General features: G+C 33.2%; 1 protein-coding gene across 1 annotated transcript; it reads left to right on the plus strand.

Annotated features, from left to right (window-relative positions):
- Positions 1-560: 560 nt before the first annotated feature.
- LOC131652060 (uncharacterized) lies at positions 561-8,805 on the plus strand. The gene is made up of 13 exons (XM_058921836.1): positions 561-895; positions 984-1,142; positions 1,229-1,477; positions 1,552-1,671; positions 2,091-2,171; positions 2,595-2,690; positions 3,312-3,407; positions 4,443-4,496; positions 4,588-4,791; positions 7,066-7,191; positions 7,409-7,474; positions 7,603-7,902; positions 8,081-8,805. The coding sequence occupies exons 1-13, from the start codon at positions 833-835 to the stop codon at positions 8,555-8,557; spliced, it is 2,091 nt and encodes a 696-aa protein (XP_058777819.1). The 5' UTR covers positions 561-832; the 3' UTR covers positions 8,558-8,805.
- Positions 8,806-21,617: the final 12,812 nt, after the last annotated feature.

Here is a 21,617-nt window from a genome sequence, read left to right on the forward strand (position 1 = left end):
GCAAGCGAAGATGTAGATGTGGGGCCTACACCTTGGCTTAGATATGATTAGGAGATTGTATTTCAATTCTTGGTGTGTGATTCTAAAATTCTATTTGACATGATTTGGATAAGTGCAACCTAGGAGGCATGAATCATACTTTGATGAGACATATCCACAACCTTATAGTGCTAAATTGACATGTCTAAGTTTGACATACTCAAGACCAATTATTTGGAAATGCAAGATGGACTATTGCACATGATCCATAATTTTACCACAGTTAGACCATTTATAAACACAATTTTTTTACACACTTGTCAAAGTTAAACCATGACTAAATTAAAATATTTATACAAAACATCCAAAAATTTAAGCCAATCCTAAATATAATTGATGGAATCTCCTAGTTGTTTAGTCTTATAGGCTTTAAACTCTCTCATTTAGTCTTTAGAAAACTAATTTCTAGTGAAAAATTAGTTTTATAATCAAAATTGTAAATCCTAATTAGTGAAAAAACCAATATCCCAATCATATACCCAAAATCAATTCTAACCTAATAAGTTCAGAATCCAAAATAAGGACTCAATGAACTTTCATAGCAACATTGTCTAATACAACTTTTTTTGTAAAACCAAACAAAAGTTTTGAAGAATGTCCTAAAAACACAAACAAAAACATTTTGAAACAGTCATTTTTACATTGAATTGCCCAATACAACATCTGATAAACGAAACAAGACTCCAGTACAAGAGAAGAAAGACACCACCATCGAGTCAAGCAGTGTAAACTCTGTCTATTGAATGTTGAGCTAACCAAAACAGAAGAAAGAAGCTGAATTGAATTTCGCATCATGAGGAAGCGTGATTTGGCCATTCTCATGCTTTCCGCTTTCGCTATTTTCTTCTCTCTTCAGGTAACCCTTTTCACTCTTTCACTCTAAAACCCTAACCCCATTTATCAAAATCACCCAATTTCAATTCAATTCAATTCAATTCCTTCAGCAAGATGGCGGCGTTTCCTTCAAAGACGCATGGGTTCACCTCACCGATGAATACCCAATCAAATACGAAGCCGAACGCCTCCCTCCTCCCTTAGTCGCCGATCTCAACGGTGACGGCAAAAAAGAAGTTCTCGTAGCTACTCACGATGCCAAAATTCAGGTTTCTCATTTCCCAATTGAGCATCAATGTATGCAATTATGCGTTATAGTTGTAACTGAGTTTTGTATCTATGATGGGTGTATCAGATTTTGGAGCCGCATAGTAGGCGTGTTGATGAAGGATTTAGCGAGGCACGTGTGTTGGCCGAGGTGTCTTTGTTGCCCGATAAAGTGCGTGTCATGTCTGGGAGACGCCCGGTTGCTATGGCCACTGGCTATATTGATCGTCATAAAATCGGGCAACCGCATAAGCAGGTTTTGGTTGTGGTAACGTCGGGTTGGTTTGTAATGTGTTTTGATTCCAACCTACAGAAGTTGTGGGAAAATAATTTGCAGGTACGGTGTTTATGTTGTGCTATATCTTGTTGTATTATGTTTAGTTTACCAATTGTTTTAGTGGTTTTTAACAGGAGGATTTTCCTCATAATGCTCACCATAGAGAGGTTTCGATCTCTGTAAGCAATTATACTCTGAAGCATGGAGATACAGGGTTGATCATCGTTGGTGGGAGGATGGAAATGCAGCCACATGTATGTGTCCCTTTCCTTTTTTTTTCTTCCTGGTTTGTTATTCTTTTTTGCCAAGTACTTGTGCCGGCTTTCTATATGTTAATGGAGAAACCCACAATTTAATATGGATGGTGTTTTTCATCTTTCATAAAAGTGGAAACTCTTAAAATTTTAATAGCGTAAGGTCGTAGCTATCTTTTTTTCTCGGAAGATGAAAGTTCCTCAGTAATTTTATTTGATGAAGTATGATAGTAATGTGTGGGTTTGCTGCTACTTGGGTTTCAGAAATTTCTATTTGTTTTGAGATTCTTCTAATGGTAATGATTTTGGAATTGTTTATCTCTAGTTTATGTTTGGAATTGTTTATCTCTAGTTTGGAATTATTGGTATTATCTTCTAATCTGATTGTGTAGCATATGTTGAATGCTTTCCACTTTCAGATTTTTATGGATCCTTTTGAAGAAATGGGAATGGGAGCCAGATTTGCTGAGCAGCATCGAAGAAGTGCTAGTGAAAAGGAGGTATAGTCATGTACTCATGTTACTAGTGGATGCTAAATTTTATGGCCATTTTATTTTTTACTATCCTGTAGCATGCTAATTTTGGGATAAACTTTTAGGCAATTCTATTTGTTTTATTAACTTCAATTTAATTTCCGGTCTTAAAGGCTGATCTTATTTTAATCTCCTAAACAGTCAATTCAAAATCCCGTTCTTATATAAATAGCTAATATAAAAGTTCACCAAGTATTGGCATGATAAAGCCAATAAATAAACTCTGTAAATTTGGACCTTCATGATCAGGTGGCTAAATAAATGGGAGTCAGTTTCACTCCTTTTGTTTCAATTTTTTACTTTTTCAAAAAATGTATCAGGTGATTTTAGTTTTTTCCCATCTTAAGGTTAAAGACTTTTACATTTTGTTCTGTCTCTTTTCTTTGATAGGCTTCTGAGAACACTGGAACTGTGGATTTGCGCCATTTTGCATTTTATGCATTTGCTGGTCGATCTGGCGTAGAACGATGGAGCAGAAAAAATGAGGTGGTGTTCATTCTTCTTTGGCCTTCAGTGTTTGGGTGTTGTCATCATTCAAATATAAATCAATTTTTGTTTAATTTAAAAATGCAATTTTTTTTGGTTTAAAAAAGAGTTGTCTTTTTTCTATCTGTAAATTCATTAGGCGATTTAGTGAACTTCCTCTATCCTCTTGCCCTATCTTATGTATAACTTTTGCCAGGGGGTGGCAACTTAGTTCTAGACATGAGGTTTTGTTCTGCAACAATCACGAGAGCTCAAGAAGTTATATAGTTAAGCTCACAAGATTCAGAACATAATGAGTTAGATCCTAAATATCAATAATATTAATATATTATACCCTTGAAGATATTGAAGCCCAATTGTAAGCGCCCGCACTTAGATTGATGCACAAATATGTATTGAAAAAAAGAAATTCCATGAAACATATGGAACCACCTCCCAACCAGCATAAACTTTAGTCTTTTATGTCTTTAGCAATGGCAACAGATAAATGTTTTACAACCAACATAGTGGACAAATTTGACTGAATATGTTATTTATGCTAGTCCTACATTTAATTTGTTAAACGATCTTGTGCCGCCTTATCCTTTTTCTAATTGCTGGTAATGTCATTTGATTGTTTAGAACATCGAAGCAGCTTCTTCAGACGCATCACAGTTAATTCCACAGCATAACTACAAACTTGACGTTCATGCTTTGAATAGACGTCAACCTGGAGAGGTACTTAGCTATAGCTGTTCAATTTAATCCTATGATATGTTGGACTGATAGAGTGTGATGAAATGGAGTGGCATGAAATACCATTCATCCTCTGTAAGCAGGGGAGTCATTGCTTTTCTTTTTCATATCTCGATTTTATTCTAATCTGGAAATATACATATTGATTTTAATGTTTTCTGCTTTAGCTCTTTTGTTATATTTAACTAATACTGTACTTTCATATTCATTACTTTTGCCATTCCTTTGCTTTCCTTATTAAAATCCTCTAAACAATTTCCTAATAAAAATAGGCCATAACCTTAATTTGTTTGTTTAAAAATGTTGCAGTGCTTGTTATCAACGCACTCCTAACTTCCTATAGGCTGGAAACCCAATTCCTAGTCGTATCTTTCAGAGTTATCGATAGCGGCCGCTATCTCGGGATATCGGCTCGGAGCAATGACCCTCCGCTATTTGATGTTTAACGGCCGCTATTTGATGTTTAGCGGGTAGCGGGAATAGGGCGCTTCCCAGCTCGAGCGGGTTTGAAAGCCAAAACCCAGATTTACCCTTAAAATAAATAAATCTGGTTTGATTATATATCTGTTTTTCAATACCTATGTTTTTTTTTTTTTAAACTAATAGTCATTTAATAACTCTATTTCTCTTCTTTGTTTGGTTTACATTAAATATATATTTAATAGATTATTCATATAATTAGTCTAAAAAATAGTCAAATAGCGGTTATCCAGCTATCCCATTTTTGGGGTCGGCCACTCCGCTCCGCTATCCGGGATTAATAACTCTGGTATCTTTATGTTATTCACCTTTCTCTTAAAATGATCAACCAATATGGCAATTATTTGTTTGTTAGTACAACAGTACTCATCCAAATCTACATGAGTTACTAATCTACTCCTTCCTTTGTGTGTGGAAATAGCAGCATGTGCACATAGTGGAGTGTTTCATTCAAATTTAATATTTATTGCGCAATCTTTGTCTATGATTATTCATACATACCCAAAAGATAGCTTCCTGTGACATGTGAAGTTATAGTTTGAATGCAGGGAATTCAGAGAATCAATCCTGGGAGTTATGCCACATCACTGGGTACACTATTTTGAGCTGTGATTATCATTTGGTATTAGAGCATAATCTCAAATACTCTAGTTAATTGACATTATATACATGCACTTATCAGGATAGGAGAGAAGATACTTTATTGAAGCTGGCCCACTTCAAGCGGCATAAGAGGAAAACATTGAAAAGAACACCTGGAAAGTCTATTAACTACCCTTTCGACAAGCCTGAGGAAAACCATCCACCAGGGAAGGATTCGACCAAAAAAATTGCGAACATAATCGGGAAAGCAGCAAATTTTGCTGGTTCGGCAAAATCCAAGAAGGTAATTGGAAACCATGTCATGAAACTGCTAGCAATTCATTCAATTGTTGACATAGTTATAACTAGTTTTACAACTGGACAGCTCAAAATTTATTTTTCAAACATGATTTCAGCTAAAGGCTTTTGTTGTCTTCATCCAGTAACAAAGCTTCCTGTTTACTTTCTAACTACTGCATGTCCAATTTTTTGTCACGTGATCTAAATTTTTGTGTTGGTGACATTCTCTACATCTATTGATTTTAACTCATTTTTGTTAAACCTACTTTGAATTTGTGAGGATAACCATTGCTCTACATTTGGTTTATTTTTTTTAAACATGCACTGGTCAGATATTCCTTCTCACTTGTTAAATTTATTCTCAAGTCTGTAGGTACATTTTTTTTATTTCTTCTCTAAATATTTTAACGCTGAATTTAAGGAGCCAGTATATTTTATGCTATAAACATATTGACTTATAATAAACATGCAGTTTTCCCCTTGTTCATATTAATTAGGTAGATAGAAACTGTTAGGATACCTAGTAGTGCTGAGGATGTGTTAGTGCACTCAAGTAATGGGAGGCCCATTATTTGGAGTGTGTATGAATTCAGGGAGAAGAGAGGAGAGAATTAAGGGATTAAGGGGGCTGCCTAGCTGGCAGTTGGCTAGTAGTGGAAGGAATAAATGGAGAGTAGGGTGATAGTATCAGTTGATAGGAACTGGTACCAAACAATGAAATTTAAATTGTTAGAATGAATTCCCTAGAAATTCAAGAGCTTGGTTTCTCCCTCCCAATATCCCAAATAACCTCTTCGAGTTTTCCGGCTAACTCTCTAACCTACGGTTTCCTTATTTTATTCACCACCACAAATAACTACTTTATAACTGCCACTAATTGTTAATATTGAGAACAGTATGTGCTAATAAAATTAGTAACTGGCTGACAGAATAAAAACTACCACATTCAGTTTTGGTTCCTAGTAATTCCGAAGGTCTAACCATACCCCCCTCAGAAGATTCACCTTTGCCTCAAGGTGGCGGTGAAGGATAACATAGGTGTCCACCAGGGTCCCATAACTTGAATTAGAGTGACAGAGCAAGGCAGGAAAAATGATAACTCATGCCTGGATCATACATTCTGTTTTGAGTGGTATGTTTGACCCAAAAACAAAGCATGACAGCAGTAGGCATTAATAGCGCCGACTGGATCTGGCAGCTTTGGTGGCCCCTGTTAATGTCATGTCCATCAAAGTGTATGCCGATACCAATAAATTTGCTGGGGAGAAGGGTTAAAGGCTTGTGTTTTCATTACAATGAACACTATCTTCCGTTGCACCAATGTGCGGATAATCAATTGCGTTTGATTATTTTAGGGGATGATGAGAGGATGGCGGAGGATGGGGATATTGTAGTGGTAGAGGTTGATGAAGAACAAGGAGCTGAAGAAATCAAATGGCAACTCCTAAAACTATGCAGTTCGTGAGTCTCTGTTGGTGATGATTGACAGTGGGGCTACCCACAATTTTATTTGCTCCCGTGGTGGTTGAAGCGTTAAGGTTGCCTTTGGATTCAAAATATACTGTTAGTATGCATTTGGGGGATGGTCATATGGTGCAGGCATTGGCAAATGTGTGGTGTGCTTCTGCATTTTGGCATTTTTGAGGTCTTGCTGGATTCATATGTGTTGGAGTTAGGAGGTCGTCACAGTACCTATTGACGGGATTTGCTTTGTTTCACCTTTCACTGGAAAATGCATTGATTTAATTTGTAAAGTGTTGGTGTAGTCAAGAACAAGTTCTATTTTAATAGATGAAGTGCTTAATGTCTGGGAAGTTTGATCGTTAAACTACCTACTCAACGGGGACATATTTTTGTTTAAATGAATTTTGAGTTCACCCTTCTAATAACTTTAGTGCTTCAAAGGATTAGAAGAATACATTTAAAACAATTTGAAGATTATTTAATTCGTAGGTTAAGGTACTTCATGAAATATGGCATGTTTCAAAGCAATAACTTGGTGGAAACAGTTTTTCCCCCCTTTAAAATTAGTTAAACAGAGTAGTTATCGATTCTTACTGTGTAAAAAACATAACGTCTAAGCTTGTTAAATATACTTAATTGAAGTTTTTTGTCATTAAAGTAATATTTTTGTATCCTCATGTTATTGCTTAACTGGAAAGGGGTTTTATAAAATGGATGGCATTTTGTTGGATTCTGTGAAAGCCTTTTTCTTGTTTTATTGTCAAGGTGGGGGGATTTCACTATTTGTCATAATGTTTTTTCTTTTGGGATGCAGCATGCGCCTTATGTTCCCACCATAACCAACTACACTAAGGTTTGGTGGGTTCCTAATGTTGTCGTGGCTCATCTAAAGGAGGGGATAGAAGCCCTTCATCTGGCATCTGGTCGAACAATATGCAAGGTAAATATAAAGCCACTGATTATATTGAAAATTGATTATTGCTTCACCATGCATATCTAAGTCAATACAAAAAAAAGTATATGGGGGTATAAGTAGTACAACATGATGTTGTTCTCCCAAATATCTGATCCTGTGGTTGTAGATTTGTAGTATTTATACTGGCCTGGTTTCAGCAAGAATCTTATTTAGCTGTGACATTATATTTTGTTTATCTCAGCTTCACCTTCAAGAAGGTGGCCTACATGCTGATATTAATGGCGATGGAGTTCTGGATCATGTGCAGGTTTGCACTTTTTTTTTCCTTCACATTTTCTGATAAACCAACAACCCATATCTTATTAACTTAGCATGATAATTGATAATATAACGGGGGATTTTCTTCTACCTGATGCCTAAAATTTATCTTATCAGGCTGTTGGAGGAAATGGTGCTGAGCAGACTGTAGTTAGTGGGTTCATGGACGTTCTACGTCCTTGTTGGGCTGTTGCAACATCTGGCGTACCAGTACGGGAACAACTCTTCAACGTATCTATTTGTCATTATACCCATTTTAACTTGCTCCAACATGGAGAACTTTATAGAAGCTTCAACCGAGGTTCAGATATGGCTTCTTTGGAGGTAGCAACTCCCATTCTCATTCCTAGAAGTGATGGTCACAGGCATCGGAAGGGAAGCCACGGGGACGTTATCTTCTTGACAAATCGTGGAGAGGTCTGCTATTGTTTTATTTGACTAAATGTGGCTATGTAACATTTGATAGTTTTTATGAGCACCAATCAAAACCAGTTCTTCATTTTTGTTTAGCAAACTGTTCCAAGTCACAACTAATATATTTTGGTGCTGTTTACGAGATATTCTGTACTAACTTTATAAAAAATTCTGTTTGCAGATTACTTCGTACTCTCCTGGTTTGCATGGTCATGATGCTGTTTGGCAGTGGCAACAATCAACTGGTATCACATGGTCAAATCTACCTTCCCCAGCAGGGATGATGGAAGGTGGTTTGGTGATTCCCACTCTAAAGCCTTTTCCCTTGCGATTGCACGACAATCAGGAGATGATCCTTGCAGCTGGAGAACAAGAGGCTGTAGTAATATCACCCGGAGGTAGTATACTGGCTACAATTGAACTACCCGGTCCACCTACACATGTTTTGATCCGTGAGGACTTCTCGAATGATGGGCTCACCGACATTATTCTCGTCACCTCTTCCGGCGTGTACGGCTTTGTCCAGACTCGGCAACCTGGTGCTCTCTTCTTCAGTGTGCTGATTGGTTGTCTCATAGTCGTGATGGGAGTTATTTTTGTCACCCAGCACATGAATTCCATGAAGGGTAAACCTCGTCCACCATCCGGTCCTAGGTGAAATGCAGGACCTGAAATTTATACAAGATGAACTTTGCAGGCGCTTACAATGAAGCAGAAGACAATGCGATGGCGCAACCAATGGAGCATCAAAATTGTTCAAAATGCATAGGATTTAAGGAGATTTTGAGGTGCTGGACTGTCTAGGACGGATGATTGTAAAATTTGTAGACAGAAATGGCAGAATGTCCTTCATGAGGGAAGTTTGATGTTAAAACATATACTATAAGGAAATATACTTTTTGCTTATGTGATCTGGCTGTTGTTTAGAAGCTACACTGTACACAACACACTTGTCAGTTGTCACCCGTTCAGAATTAGCTGATATACTTTATACTATTGATGCATAACAGAATTTCACCTCAGTCTTTTCTCTTCTCTGAAAAGGATTTCATTTAGTTGCACATTCTTGAAAATTTGGTCATCGTCTGATTCACATGGAATTTTCTTTATGTCACACGAGCACCTTCTTGGTCGTTTTCGTACATAAACTTCTTAAAGCAATTGAAAGATGACTCCTCCCTATTCATCAAGTTACAAGGTGTTTGATTTGTACATAATCCACGTTAAGTCTATAGGATCACATCAGGCATTGATTTTCCATTTGAGTCAAGAACTGTTTCATGTCAGCATTTGAGTGATTCAAAAGTTTCATCATATTAATAGTGCATACCCAAATAATGATTGTGATCCTAAAATGGTTAAAACTTGGTCGATTATTGTGATTGGCACAATATGTTGTATTCAAATACTTGGTCGTTTTTTTCATTCTTCAGAGGAAAATACTTGGATTGAAATTTCTGCTAAATCATTTCATGTATATTGAGATATCAATCTGCGCATGCATGTAGCAAAATCACAAAATCACACACATGTCGTGTCATAAAGACATAAAATATCAAAATCTCAAATGTAAATTTTATAATTTCAATGAAAAAATCAGAATTTTAATGACACAATCCTCAAAAACAGTGTCACAGCAAAATCACACACATGTTGTGTCATAAAGACATAAAATATCAAAATCTCAAATCTCAAATGTAAATTTTATAATTTCAACAAAAAAAATCAGAATTTTAATGACACAATCCTCAAAAACAGTGTAAAAAATTTGATGGCTATTTTGTATATACAGTCAAACTATTAGCAAATATTTAAGTAAAAGTATTGATCCCAAGAGATCGTATTAGGAATAATAAATTTCATGCAAGAAATTGTAAAGTAAACATGAATAAAGATAACAAAATAGTTGTTATCATGTAGTCAGAAATAAATAAATCTACTTGAAAGTAAAGACTTTAATAAAGTGGAGTAACATGTTAACAATGATCTATTAAATGAATGATATGTCGTGACATATGAAGGCAGAACATAACTAGTGGTATATGTATGCAACGTCTAAATAAGTATTGATTTATTATGAAACCTTTTCAAATTATCCTTATGACCCTAGCTTTTTATGCCTAAATAAAGTAACTAAGTTAGTGTTGTATACTTACATTTTTACCACATTTGTTCACAAAGTTTATTTGTCAGAAGATTCTTCATTCCTACTTGTTATCTATTCATAAGATGATTAGCCAGTGGAATAAATCTATAACATAAATGCATATGAACAAAAAAAGACCACAATCACTCTTTCATAATATTAAAAAAAATATTTTGTCATTAAATTTTACATTATCTATCACAAGGAATTTAACTCATGTTGAGCAAAGTAAATATAATAGAGAAAAGATCCTAAGTTAAACATTTCTAAATAGGAAAAATGATATGATAAACCCTTTTTCGAAATTGATAGGGGCAAAGATGTGACAGGACTCTGGTTCTTTATTCTTGTTGTAAATTCTCTCTCTAACTTTTCAACCCTTTTTTCGTTTTCTAGTGTTGGTCATTAATAGGAAGATAGTTTCTTTATGGATCCCTCAACCTTCTTGGAAATTTGTGGTAAAATTCCAAAAATGCTTCTATATTTCGGAAGTGCATCTCCGAAGTCACCTTTTTATGAAAAAAAAGGTGGTTTCGGATGTGCACATCCGAAAACACCTTATTTTTTTGAAAAAATGTGATTTCGGAGATGCACTTTCGAAAACACTTTTTGTTCAAGAAAAAAGGTGACTTCGGAGAAGCACTTCCGAATTCACCCCCTTGAAATATTTCGGAGATGCACTTCCGAAATATTGTCTGATGCAGAAAACATAAAACAAACGAACAACGCTTCGATTTATCATAAAGCATCAAAATTACAAAGATTACACAACATTAAATTAAAGTTATATATTGTTAAACACAGATAGTTGAGGATGAGTCAACATTTTGATAACATCGGCTCCCGATCTTTGAAGTTTCGCATCCAACTCGATCGGACCCTTAGAAGAAAATCGGTCGAAAGTTGTCCACAAAACCGCTAAATCTTCGCCGTTCTTGACTTCAAACGGGGTGAATTGGATGTCTCCCTCGTCGTTCAGCGAAGGCGAGTGGTACTCAAGCTTGACAACCTTCTGATTTTCCGGGTTTGACAAGAGAGAGTTAAGCGACGATATCAACTCCGCGAATGGCGTGTCGCGCGAGAACCTAAAGTGGAACGACATCGAGTAACCACTGCTGAAGTAGACAAAATCAAGGTGGGGGTAGGTTTGTGTCATTGCTGTTTGTGGCTTGAGGTTGATGAAAAGGTATGGTGTATTATTTATAAACTTATTGGAGTAATAATGACCCAACAAACCTTATCTTGCTTTCAGTGGATGTTTCAGAAATGCACTTCCGAAAACAGCCCTGAAGCATTAAATTTTCGGAAATGTACTTCCAAATTAAGCAGAGACAGAACAAAAAATTGATTTTTGATGTGTGCAGTTTGTTTTGACAAATTCCACAAATTGAACCAAATCATAACAAGTAATGAGCATAACATAAACAATGACAACGTTAAATATAGGTATATTATATATGTATTGAATTAGTTTGATTTTACATTCTAAACGACAATACATACAAAAAATGACACACATCCGGTCATTACAAACAAAAAATATCCGATAAAACCTAAAATGCGCTGAACCAATCCTCACCGCTTAGTTCTAAAACCGGTAAGTTCTTCAACCGCTCTCTATTTTTCTCACGCTCTTGCTTCATCATTTCTTCAAACTCCGCCGTCCTTTCAATAAAGGATCCGGCCAAGTGTCTGCCTCTTTTGTATGATGTGTCGTCCACTGATAAGAAGTAGCCTGAATAGGACACCCCGGTTTCAAAAAAACTTGCACAAACTGGCGCGATCTTAGATACTAGATACAAATGATGCGGCTAGACGCATCCAAAGGCGTGCGACTATGAAGCGGAAAAAATTCTCCGAAAATCCAAATCTCGTCAAATTGACACACACCCGGTCGTACGCACTTGCTATAAGATGGCTCATATCGGGGAATGACATCCACTTTGAAACCGGGGCGTGACCGCTTCGTGATGGAACAAGGGAATCATGAACTTTTTCATGGTATCATCTGCTTTAAAATACTTACTCATTATCTCTTCTAACTCGTCGGAGATGATAATTTTGGATTCACCCTCCTTTGCCGATTCGAAATCATCAAAACAGAGCTTTTTCCAATGATCGATTACTTCATCCATGCGTATCAGGGAATTCAACTTCATCTTTTAAGAAAGTATACAAGCACATGGAAGCCCGTAAATTTTTCTAATTTTACACCCACATTTTGAACTATCCGGACCCGTAGTTTCCTCCCGCCTCACTTCACGAGATATGTTGTAAATCAAATGCGAGTAGAGATTTTTTCCCTTAAACTGGTGTTCCACAACCGTCTTGCTCCGACCAAACGATGTTTGAATTTCATTATGTTGATTTTGGAGCATTTGGTTCACGGTCTCCCATCCCCTACACAAATCCCCCTTGCTATCACCTAACCATTTCTTCAGCGCCGCATGTGCGGATTCAACTCGGTTAACTGTAGTGCAACCAAGATGTCTTACTCGATCCGTCCAAGCACAAACAACTTTTTCTTTTACTTTGCCAAGGATAGTACTTTCGACGTAATGACAAAAAGTGTTCAATCCGACACACAATGTCCGGAATTGTACCACTTTCTCGGTATACAACTCTTCGAAACGTGCATCTAAAATCTCCCTCCGTGCGGTCATAATCTTTTCCACCACAACACCGGCTTTGATGATGTTTTCGTTGTCATCCTTTATTTCTTTTGTGCTAACCGCGACTTTGAGCTTACTTCTCACATTGCACGTTATGTGATACCGACAAAGTAATGCGGTCGATGTCGGGAAGACGGTAGCGACCACATTCAATAAAGCATTATCTCGGTCGGTAACAATGACACTAGGCATATTCTTTTGATCAACCAACAAAGACTTACATATTCCCAAAGCCCATGTAAAGTTATCTTCTTTCTCACATTTCAAAAAAGCAAATCCAACCGAATATGTCTTGTCTGTGGAGGTCACACTAACAATTTCTAGAAGCGGAAACCTATACTTGTTGGTCTTGTACGTCAAATCCATTACAAGAACTGTTGGAAATATGTTGAACAACTTGATACTTTCGGGATGAGTCCAAAATATGTCACGCACCGTAACTTTGTCCTCACACGTTCGTAAGCTTGAAACGTATTGGTTATCACCAAAAGCTTCAAAAGGTGTTGCATTCTGACCTCGGGCCCATTTTCATGACTTTAAGATTGTACCATTCACTGTATACCTGCTTGATATTTTAAAACACTCTTCGATTTTTTTTGCTTCAAATCGACAAGTATGTTTCTCGACACCACTTTGATTGTCGATAATTCCGAAATAACATCCTTCTCTTTGCGAGACAACCGACACGCAATTGGATGCCCGTATAGCTTACTTTCCAAGGCATGATTATGAACTCCACAAATGACGCTAAAACGCCTCAAATCATCAATCCTACGAGTTACGCGCAACTTAAACAGACACACACACTTTCTCGATCCTGTGTCATCGTATTTTAACCCCGGTTTGTTGGTACATACTTCCCACCCCTCTCGCAATTCAACACAACAAAAGCTTTCCGTCTACTACTTCCATTGTCGGACCTTAATATCACAATGCCAAATCCAAGTTTACTAGCTTCACTTCGGACCCAATCAAACAATTGTTCACGACAAGCGAAACTCATATCATTTGTAAATTGTTGTTGAACATAAAACACATCGTTAATCGAATCTTTAGGCCCGTTATCAACGTTGACCTCTTCCGAAACTTCTAATTCATCGGCGACAATGTTGTCCGTATGCACCATACCTAACATATGCAAAAATACAAAAATGTTGTTAAAGCTATTTTTTTAATTTCTCCCAGACTTTATTTCAGAAGTGCATTTCCGAAATTTGTTATGTGGTTTATTTTGGAAATGTACTTCTGAACTGACGCAATTTTCTTCATCTTCAAATCAGCAACAATTTAGTGGAATAAGAAGATTAAATGAATAATGTTTACTTCAAATTGTAGCTTTCTATGTTCCCTTTAGTATGATCAACCGCTTGAAACTTGATTTGGAGACGGAAAATAGATTGAAAATGATGGAGGTTTTGGAGAAGGTTTATGTTTTGGTTTGGAGGAAAATGATGAAATAGTGAAGGAGGTAAATGTTTATGAAGAATTTTTTTCGGAGATGCATCTCCGAAAAAACACCTGTCAGTTAAAATCCAACGTTTAATTTGAAATTTAAGTGGTTTCGGAGATGCATCTCCGAATTCTGGGAAAATCAGAAAAAAATCAGAGATGCATCTCCGAAACAGGGGTATTTTAGGGTTTTCAGCAAGAATTATCCCTACAGATTGAATCTATAAAAAAATTGTCTAATAGAAAACTCTTCATCTATGTGTTGTCTCTTTCCGTGGGTCTTGGGCCTTGCAAATATATATTGGTTTCAACCCAAAGAATCTTTTTTTCTTGTTTGCTAGTATATGTACCCTAATAGTATATAACTCATGAGAGAAAATATGATGATTGGCATGCCTATGAGGGGCGGCTCTATGGCAACGCGATGCAATTTTTGTAGACTTTTGTCTTCTAACTTTCATCCTTATCTCTTAGAACTTTAAAACTCAGGATCAACCCAAACTAATTTGCTCATGATTCTTCCGCAACATTCCTTTTCTTATAACTTACAACTTAAACTAGCTTTTTCTGACTCAAATACTACAGGGCATTTGCCTTCATTGCCGTCATAATATAACTTGTCATAATATCTATCCGTGCACATCATAAAAAAAGTAAAAGCTAAAAGAATAACACCTAGTATGATAATGTACTAACCAAGATAATATGCTAGAAAATAAAATATCCCAAATTACTTAAACTTATATGAATAATAATTCAACTATTAGGAATTGGATATCTCACAATAAATGAGTTATCATCAATCTAGATGAAGAGGTGTACATGGGTGTTCCTTCTAGATTTGAATACAAATTTTTCTAAAATGTGTGCATGTTAAAAAAGTCTTTGTATGGGAAATCTCATTTATAGATAAAAGATGTACCTCTAGTTATTATACCGATGTGTGCGACAATCTTATGACTTGGAGTTACAAGAAATGGTGAGTGGTAGCAAGAAGTAAGGGAGAAGGCGAGTTTAATGCCATCATATTTCCTTACAATATCTACTAAGTTTTGAAATAAGATAATAAGGATTCACACGAGTATTTGTGGTAATGGGTGAAAGGTGAATCTAAGATACCTTAATTAAGTTTGTTGGTGTAGAAGTATGTCTTAAAACTTTCGAGTGATGAAGATAAAGAAAACAAGTTTTTAGATGTCTAAAAATCATAAAACCGAAGAGCAAAAGAATGTCAATGTAAGATACTCTAAATAATAAAATATAATATAAGATATTTATAATATTCTAAATTAATATAAGACATACTAGTAAGATATTTATATGATTTTTTAATTTAAAATTAACCGGTTATGTTTTGAGTATGTTAAGGATCTGTTGAATTTCATGAGATATACATATATATCTATATTTTTTCTTAATAACCTTCAGAATGTAGTCTGAAAGATAGAGGGAAGAAGTCCAAATCCTATGGAATTTAAGAAACCTTTGTAGGTATATAAGGGGATAGAAAAACACTTCAAAAGACATTATCTTCGTGTGATTCATATATAGAGATTTGGAGAGATTGGGGAACACTTGGGGGTAGAAAATCGAGTTTATTCTTGGGAATTTGAAGAACTATTTTCTTGTAATTCATTTGTAATATTTTGTAACAATTCTTGAAACTATAATGTATCATAAAACTGCTATATTCCCCATAGTAGGTGTTTGATCGAACTAGATAGATAGGTTATTGTGTTTATTTACTTTTATCTTCTTTTGCCTGATTTTGGATTTTCTTTCACTTTTGGCAGGTTAATGTGTTACTGGAGTCTATTTATTTTTCTTTCTATTGTTCTTTGTCCTCGCAGATCAAGAGTGTTTGAAAATTTAAATAATTCTTCTAAAGTGTTTTGAATCATTCTAGCCATTTTTACAATAGTTGTTCAATTATTTTAAACCTAAGCAACCTGGTAGGTGGGAGTCTGAGATCTCTGTCTGACTAATTTGAACTTACTTGGTAAGTGCCGTTGGAGGTTATTATCTCTTAGTGGGTTGTGGATAAATGTCATTTCTTCTAAACATGGATTCCATGTAGTTTCTTATTTGAGGTCTCTTTTGCGCTATAAAATATGAGAGTCTTATAACGGATTCTTTGATGGGCTCTAGAGAAACATTAGGTTTGGTCATCTAACTTATTTTTGGTATGATCCTTGCGTGAGGCCTATTCTGCTTAGATGGAGGTTTCACATAATTTATCTTATTGATTGTCATCAAGACAAAAGAGTGAGTGAGGTGGCAATGCTTGAGGGAGGTTCGACCAGGTGGAATTTTCAGTGAGGAAGATTCTTCTTCGTTTGGGAGCCAGATTTAATGGATAGTTTTTTCAGGTGCTTCGAAGGGTCATTCTTTTGTAAAAGTGATGGTTGGTGGTGGCACTCCCGTGCCTGTTTGTCCGCTTTTTTAATTGAAAATATGCGTGAAAATATAATAGGTATTTTTTTCTCACTTTGAGGGAAAATATCTGTGATTGTTTTTGAGGTGTTTCTAGTTTTTCTTTGTTTTTGTTAGTCAAGTTAGATCTAGGATCTTGTGCAAATTTATATATAACTTTCAAAAAAATAAAGGAAAATAAGAACTCAGAACAAAAAATGACTACCGTTAAAATTGTACTTTAACAACAAAGCAACAATTATCATAATTCATAATCCAGATCAACATAATAACAACAAGTATATTGAGACTGACCAACACTTCATAAATAAGAAGTTAGATGTTGGGACTTAATGCCTACCCTTTGTAACTTCTAGTTAATAAAGTGTAGATATTCTAACTCAGAGTTTGGTTCAATCCATCTTTGAATATCTAGACAACAAGGTGGGCATGATAGGTATCCACCAACTTGAGGGAAAATGAGGGAGGGGTTGGAATATTTATTTAAAAATTATTTTTTATTTTCTTTTATTACTATTCTTCTTAGGGTGTGTTTGTTTCAAGGTTAGAAAAAATATTTCCAGAAATAGGACTATGGGAATTCAATATTCCTATGTTTGACTCAAGTTTAAAATAATTATTCAAAGAAATTTTTTATTCCAAAGAATCTTATTTATACATGATTCTTTTATTTTTATTCCAAAAAAAAAAGGGTGAGAATAAGTTCAATCAACTATAACTTCCCACTACAAATCACATTTATTTATTTTTTATTTATTTTAAATTAAACAAATTTACAATTATTTCTGGAAAACCTCAATTTAAACCAAACACATAAGTGAGAATAATAATCCTTAAAACAATAATTATGAGAGTATTATTTCAAGGAATATAATTTAAAACCTTGAAACAAACACACCCTTAGTTTAGTTTAAGAATATAATTAGGTTGGAATCTCTCTATAAATATGAAAAAATGTTGAAGAATAAAATTACAAGAGCTTTTACCTATTTTCTCTAATAAAAACGACGGATTCTCTAATAATTGATGCTGGAAATATTTCATAAACTACTAACTTCTCCATACACAAGTATATTTATACTCTTTGATGATAATTTTTAATATCCAAATAAATAAATATGAAATTAGTTTTATCTCTCACACGCGTGCTTATAAGTAACAACTTAGCACAAATGTTGCTTATAAAAAGAAATTACTTCTAAAAAGTAGATTGAAACATCAACAGGTTAGCACAAATGTTAACACAATCTAATGAGTATTTAACACTAAGATCTTTCTTTTTCAATTAATGTTAATTATTACTTTATATAAAACATTCTTAATTATTTTGTAAAATTCAAAACAATTAGATTGCAAATAATAAATTGCTTGTTTGGTGGAACCTCAATTTTACATCAGAATTATTCTTCACCGTGATATGAATTCTTAAAAACAACAACACTTACACCAAAAGAGAAAGTAAAAACATATTATTTATGTAATTTAATATCAATACCAATAATATGATAACTTTTTCATAATAGTAATTATGTACTTTTTATGAAGAAAATTCATCCAATATATAAAGACAGTGATATCCCTAAAACACTTTATTTTCATAATAATAATTATGCATTTTTTATCAAGAAAATCCATACAATATATAAAAGCAATATATGGCTAAAACACTTTATTAAAATATTTATCTAATAGTATTTATTCTTTTGTTAAATGAGAGGTTAGAAATCTTCTAACGGTATAAAATTTGGTTTCAAAGTTATGTTGATAAATTCATTATTTTAGAAAGTTTCTATTAAATAACTTTGAAGGAAATCAAGTGAGATAAATTATTTTTATTAATTTTTAATGATAATTTGATTCACTTAATTTTTGGTGATACAATATCAGTATCATTGGAGTACTAAATATATTTGTAACATATTTATTTTATACCAATTAAGTTATCGGTAAGTAACTGAAATTGTGATTGATATACTTTTAATTATGGGTGGTTAAAAAGTCTTTTATATATTATAAAATTAGATAATTTTCTCAAATCTAATAATTTAAAAATACATAAATGTTAATAATAATATTAATAATATTATCACTAAATATATTAGTTGTGTTAATTATGATATTATTTGCACTCATATTAATAATAGTATCACTAAATGTATATTACTTGTGTTAATCGTGATATTATTTTTGACTCATAGCAGTTGTTGCCGTAGATGAGGCATAAAACAACCCAGTAAAATATGCATTTTGGTCTTGTAATTTTTAAAAATTAAAAATCAGTTTTTAAAAACTAAGTCATGTTATCACATATCATACGCTAACACACCAAAGATATAGAGACATATGAGACACTTATTCAACTCATTTTCATAATTAACTTTCTTGGTTCATTCCTACATACAACTCCAGAAACCGACTTTTGTACCAACCATCTAAATCTCAAGATTTCTCTCCATTCGAGTAGGTGCATCATTTCAGAATATCTTCATTCCAACATATCATTTCTTTGTTGTTATCAACCGTTAGAATGCATGATTGTTCCTATGGACAATAGAAGATGAATGAGAAAAAAGTAACCAAAAATAAGCAAATCCATAAATTTGATTAATTTTAATATCATATCATTGCCACTTATTGTGAAGACAGCAGCTGATGTGGAAGCTTGTGGGTTAGGAAAAAAATATTACTTTTCTTATATAATAAATATATTTATCAGAGGTCATGGGTTCACCACCCTCTAACTATAAAAATTTATTAATTTAACAACTAATTACTAATAACTTTTAATATAAAACAATTTTATAAACTTAAAAAATAATTTATATATTTTTCTTGCAATGTTTTAATCTATTTCATCATTATTAATATATTTTTAAAAAATAAAAATAATTCTATCTGTTTATTCACTAGTCACTACAATTATATTATTTAACTCAATATAATACAAGTTTTGTATTTTATTCTTCAAATTATTAAGTTATATCATTAAATTAGGAGTAAAAAAAGATATAAAAAGAAATATAAAATAAAATAATTGAAATTTTTGACTATGATGATTTGTTGCATAGAATCTGAGTCGTTCAATGTAAATTTTTCTCCATTAATAAATTAAGCAAGATTTAATATTTTTGAAAATATTGAAAAAAAGAGAAAGGAAATATGAAACACAATTATTGAAAATATTAAGTATGATGATTTGTTGTATAGCGTCTGAATCGTTTGAATGTAGAATTTTTCCATTCATAAATAATAAAGATTTAACATTTTTAAAAATATTGGAAAAAAATAAAAGAAAATATAAAACAAAATTATTGATTTTTTTTTTGCATTTATTTCACATTTTAAAAATTAAATAACATACCTTATTTATCATCCGGCTCGTGCGTAGAGGCATGCGCACTGGCCAAGCAAGATTGTTCCGCCTGAGAATCGAACTCGGTATTCTCCGAATACGTCCTTGAACGGGGCTCCTTGCCAAAAGGAGCTCAACCGCTTGATTTTGTTCTCTCTCTTTTATTCTCTTCATCTTATCGTCTCAATTACAATGTTTATTAAACAAAAATTAAAATATATCTAATCAAATATTATTTAAAAAATTCATCAATATCACACGGATGGCACATGTATCAATTTAGTTAATAAATCTTATCTCATTTTTATACTTAGTACTCAAGATTTGCCCTGCATTACTTAAATTCCTTGTACATATAAATAGGTGTACAACACACACAAATATATATATATATATATATATATATATATATATATATATATATATATATATATATATATATATATATATATATATATATATATATATATATATATATATATATATATGGAGCATATCAAGTGAGAGCATTTATAAATGAGAGATGAGAGAAAAAAATATCAATCATTGGATTTATCAAGAGAGAGAAATTAATAGCCTCATTAATATATTAACATTCTCTCTCTTGATGAATCCAATGGTTAATATTTCTTCCTCTCATCTCTCATTTAAAAATGCTCTCACTTGATATGCTCCCTATAAATATATATATATATATATATATATATATATATATATATATATATATATATATATATATATATATATATATATATATATATATAACATTCTCTCTCTTGATGAATCCAATGGTTAATATTTCTTCCTCTCATCTCTCATTTAAAAATGCTCTCACTTGATATGCTCCCTATATATATATATATATATATATATATATATATATATATATATATATATATATATATATATATATATATATATATATATATATATATATATATATATATATATATATATATAGTTAGTGCATATCATATGAGAATGTCATATTTATATTAGAATGTGAGAATGAATCTAAACCATTGAATTTTAAAATAAATGGTAGAAATTATGTGTGAATATTTTTTTCTCTCTCCTACATCATTTATTTTAATAATGGAGGAAAGAGAAAAAAAGATTCACACATAATCTCCACAATTTATTTTAAAATCCAATGGTTCAGATTCATTCTCACATTTTTATATAAATATAGCATTCTCATATGATATACCATATCTTAATCATCTGAAAGAATTAAACTTTTAATTCGATATACAACCTACTGGATAGAATCAAAACCTCAAGTTTAATAAGATTTTTTTGAATATGAATGTCATACAAAATGTTAGAATTAAATCAAGAGTATTCTGGAATTTGGAAGTAATGACTAGAAGAGTATAGAAACTACTAGCTAGATATTTTAAGTTTCTTCTTAATTAAGTCAGTTTGCTTAAGAGATAAGATATAATTTATTTACTTAGCCTAGAAGAATCAAGCTGTAGTACAACTAGAAATTTCACACTGTCACCGCCATTAACTTACTTAGATGTTAAGTCTTGTAGCCTATATAAATGTATTCACCCATGATGAAAGAGATATCAGTTTCAAGAGAATAGAAAGAATTACAATACCTCTTCCTCTTGCCTCTCTTGTGTAAATTAATTTTTGAGTGTAAATTAATTTTTTA

The sequence above is a fragment of the Vicia villosa genome, linkage group LG2, assembly GCF_029867415.1.
Source record: "Vicia villosa cultivar HV-30 ecotype Madison, WI linkage group LG2, Vvil1.0, whole genome shotgun sequence".
Lineage (NCBI taxonomy): Eukaryota > Viridiplantae > Streptophyta > Magnoliopsida > Fabales > Fabaceae > Vicia > Vicia villosa.

Bases quoted from the DNA above. Each gene is read 5' to 3' on its own strand.
- LOC131652060 (XM_058921836.1), top strand. From the start codon at position 833: ATGAGGAAGCGTGATTTGGCCATTCTCATGCTTTCCGCTTTCGCTATT. The intron at 2,691-3,311 runs GTGGTGTTCATT...TTGATTGTTTAG, and splicing joins GATGGAGCAGAAAAAATGAG to AACATCGAAGCAGCTTCTTC. The intron at 4,497-4,587 runs GTACACTATTTT...TGCACTTATCAG, and splicing joins GAGTTATGCCACATCACTGG to GATAGGAGAGAAGATACTTT.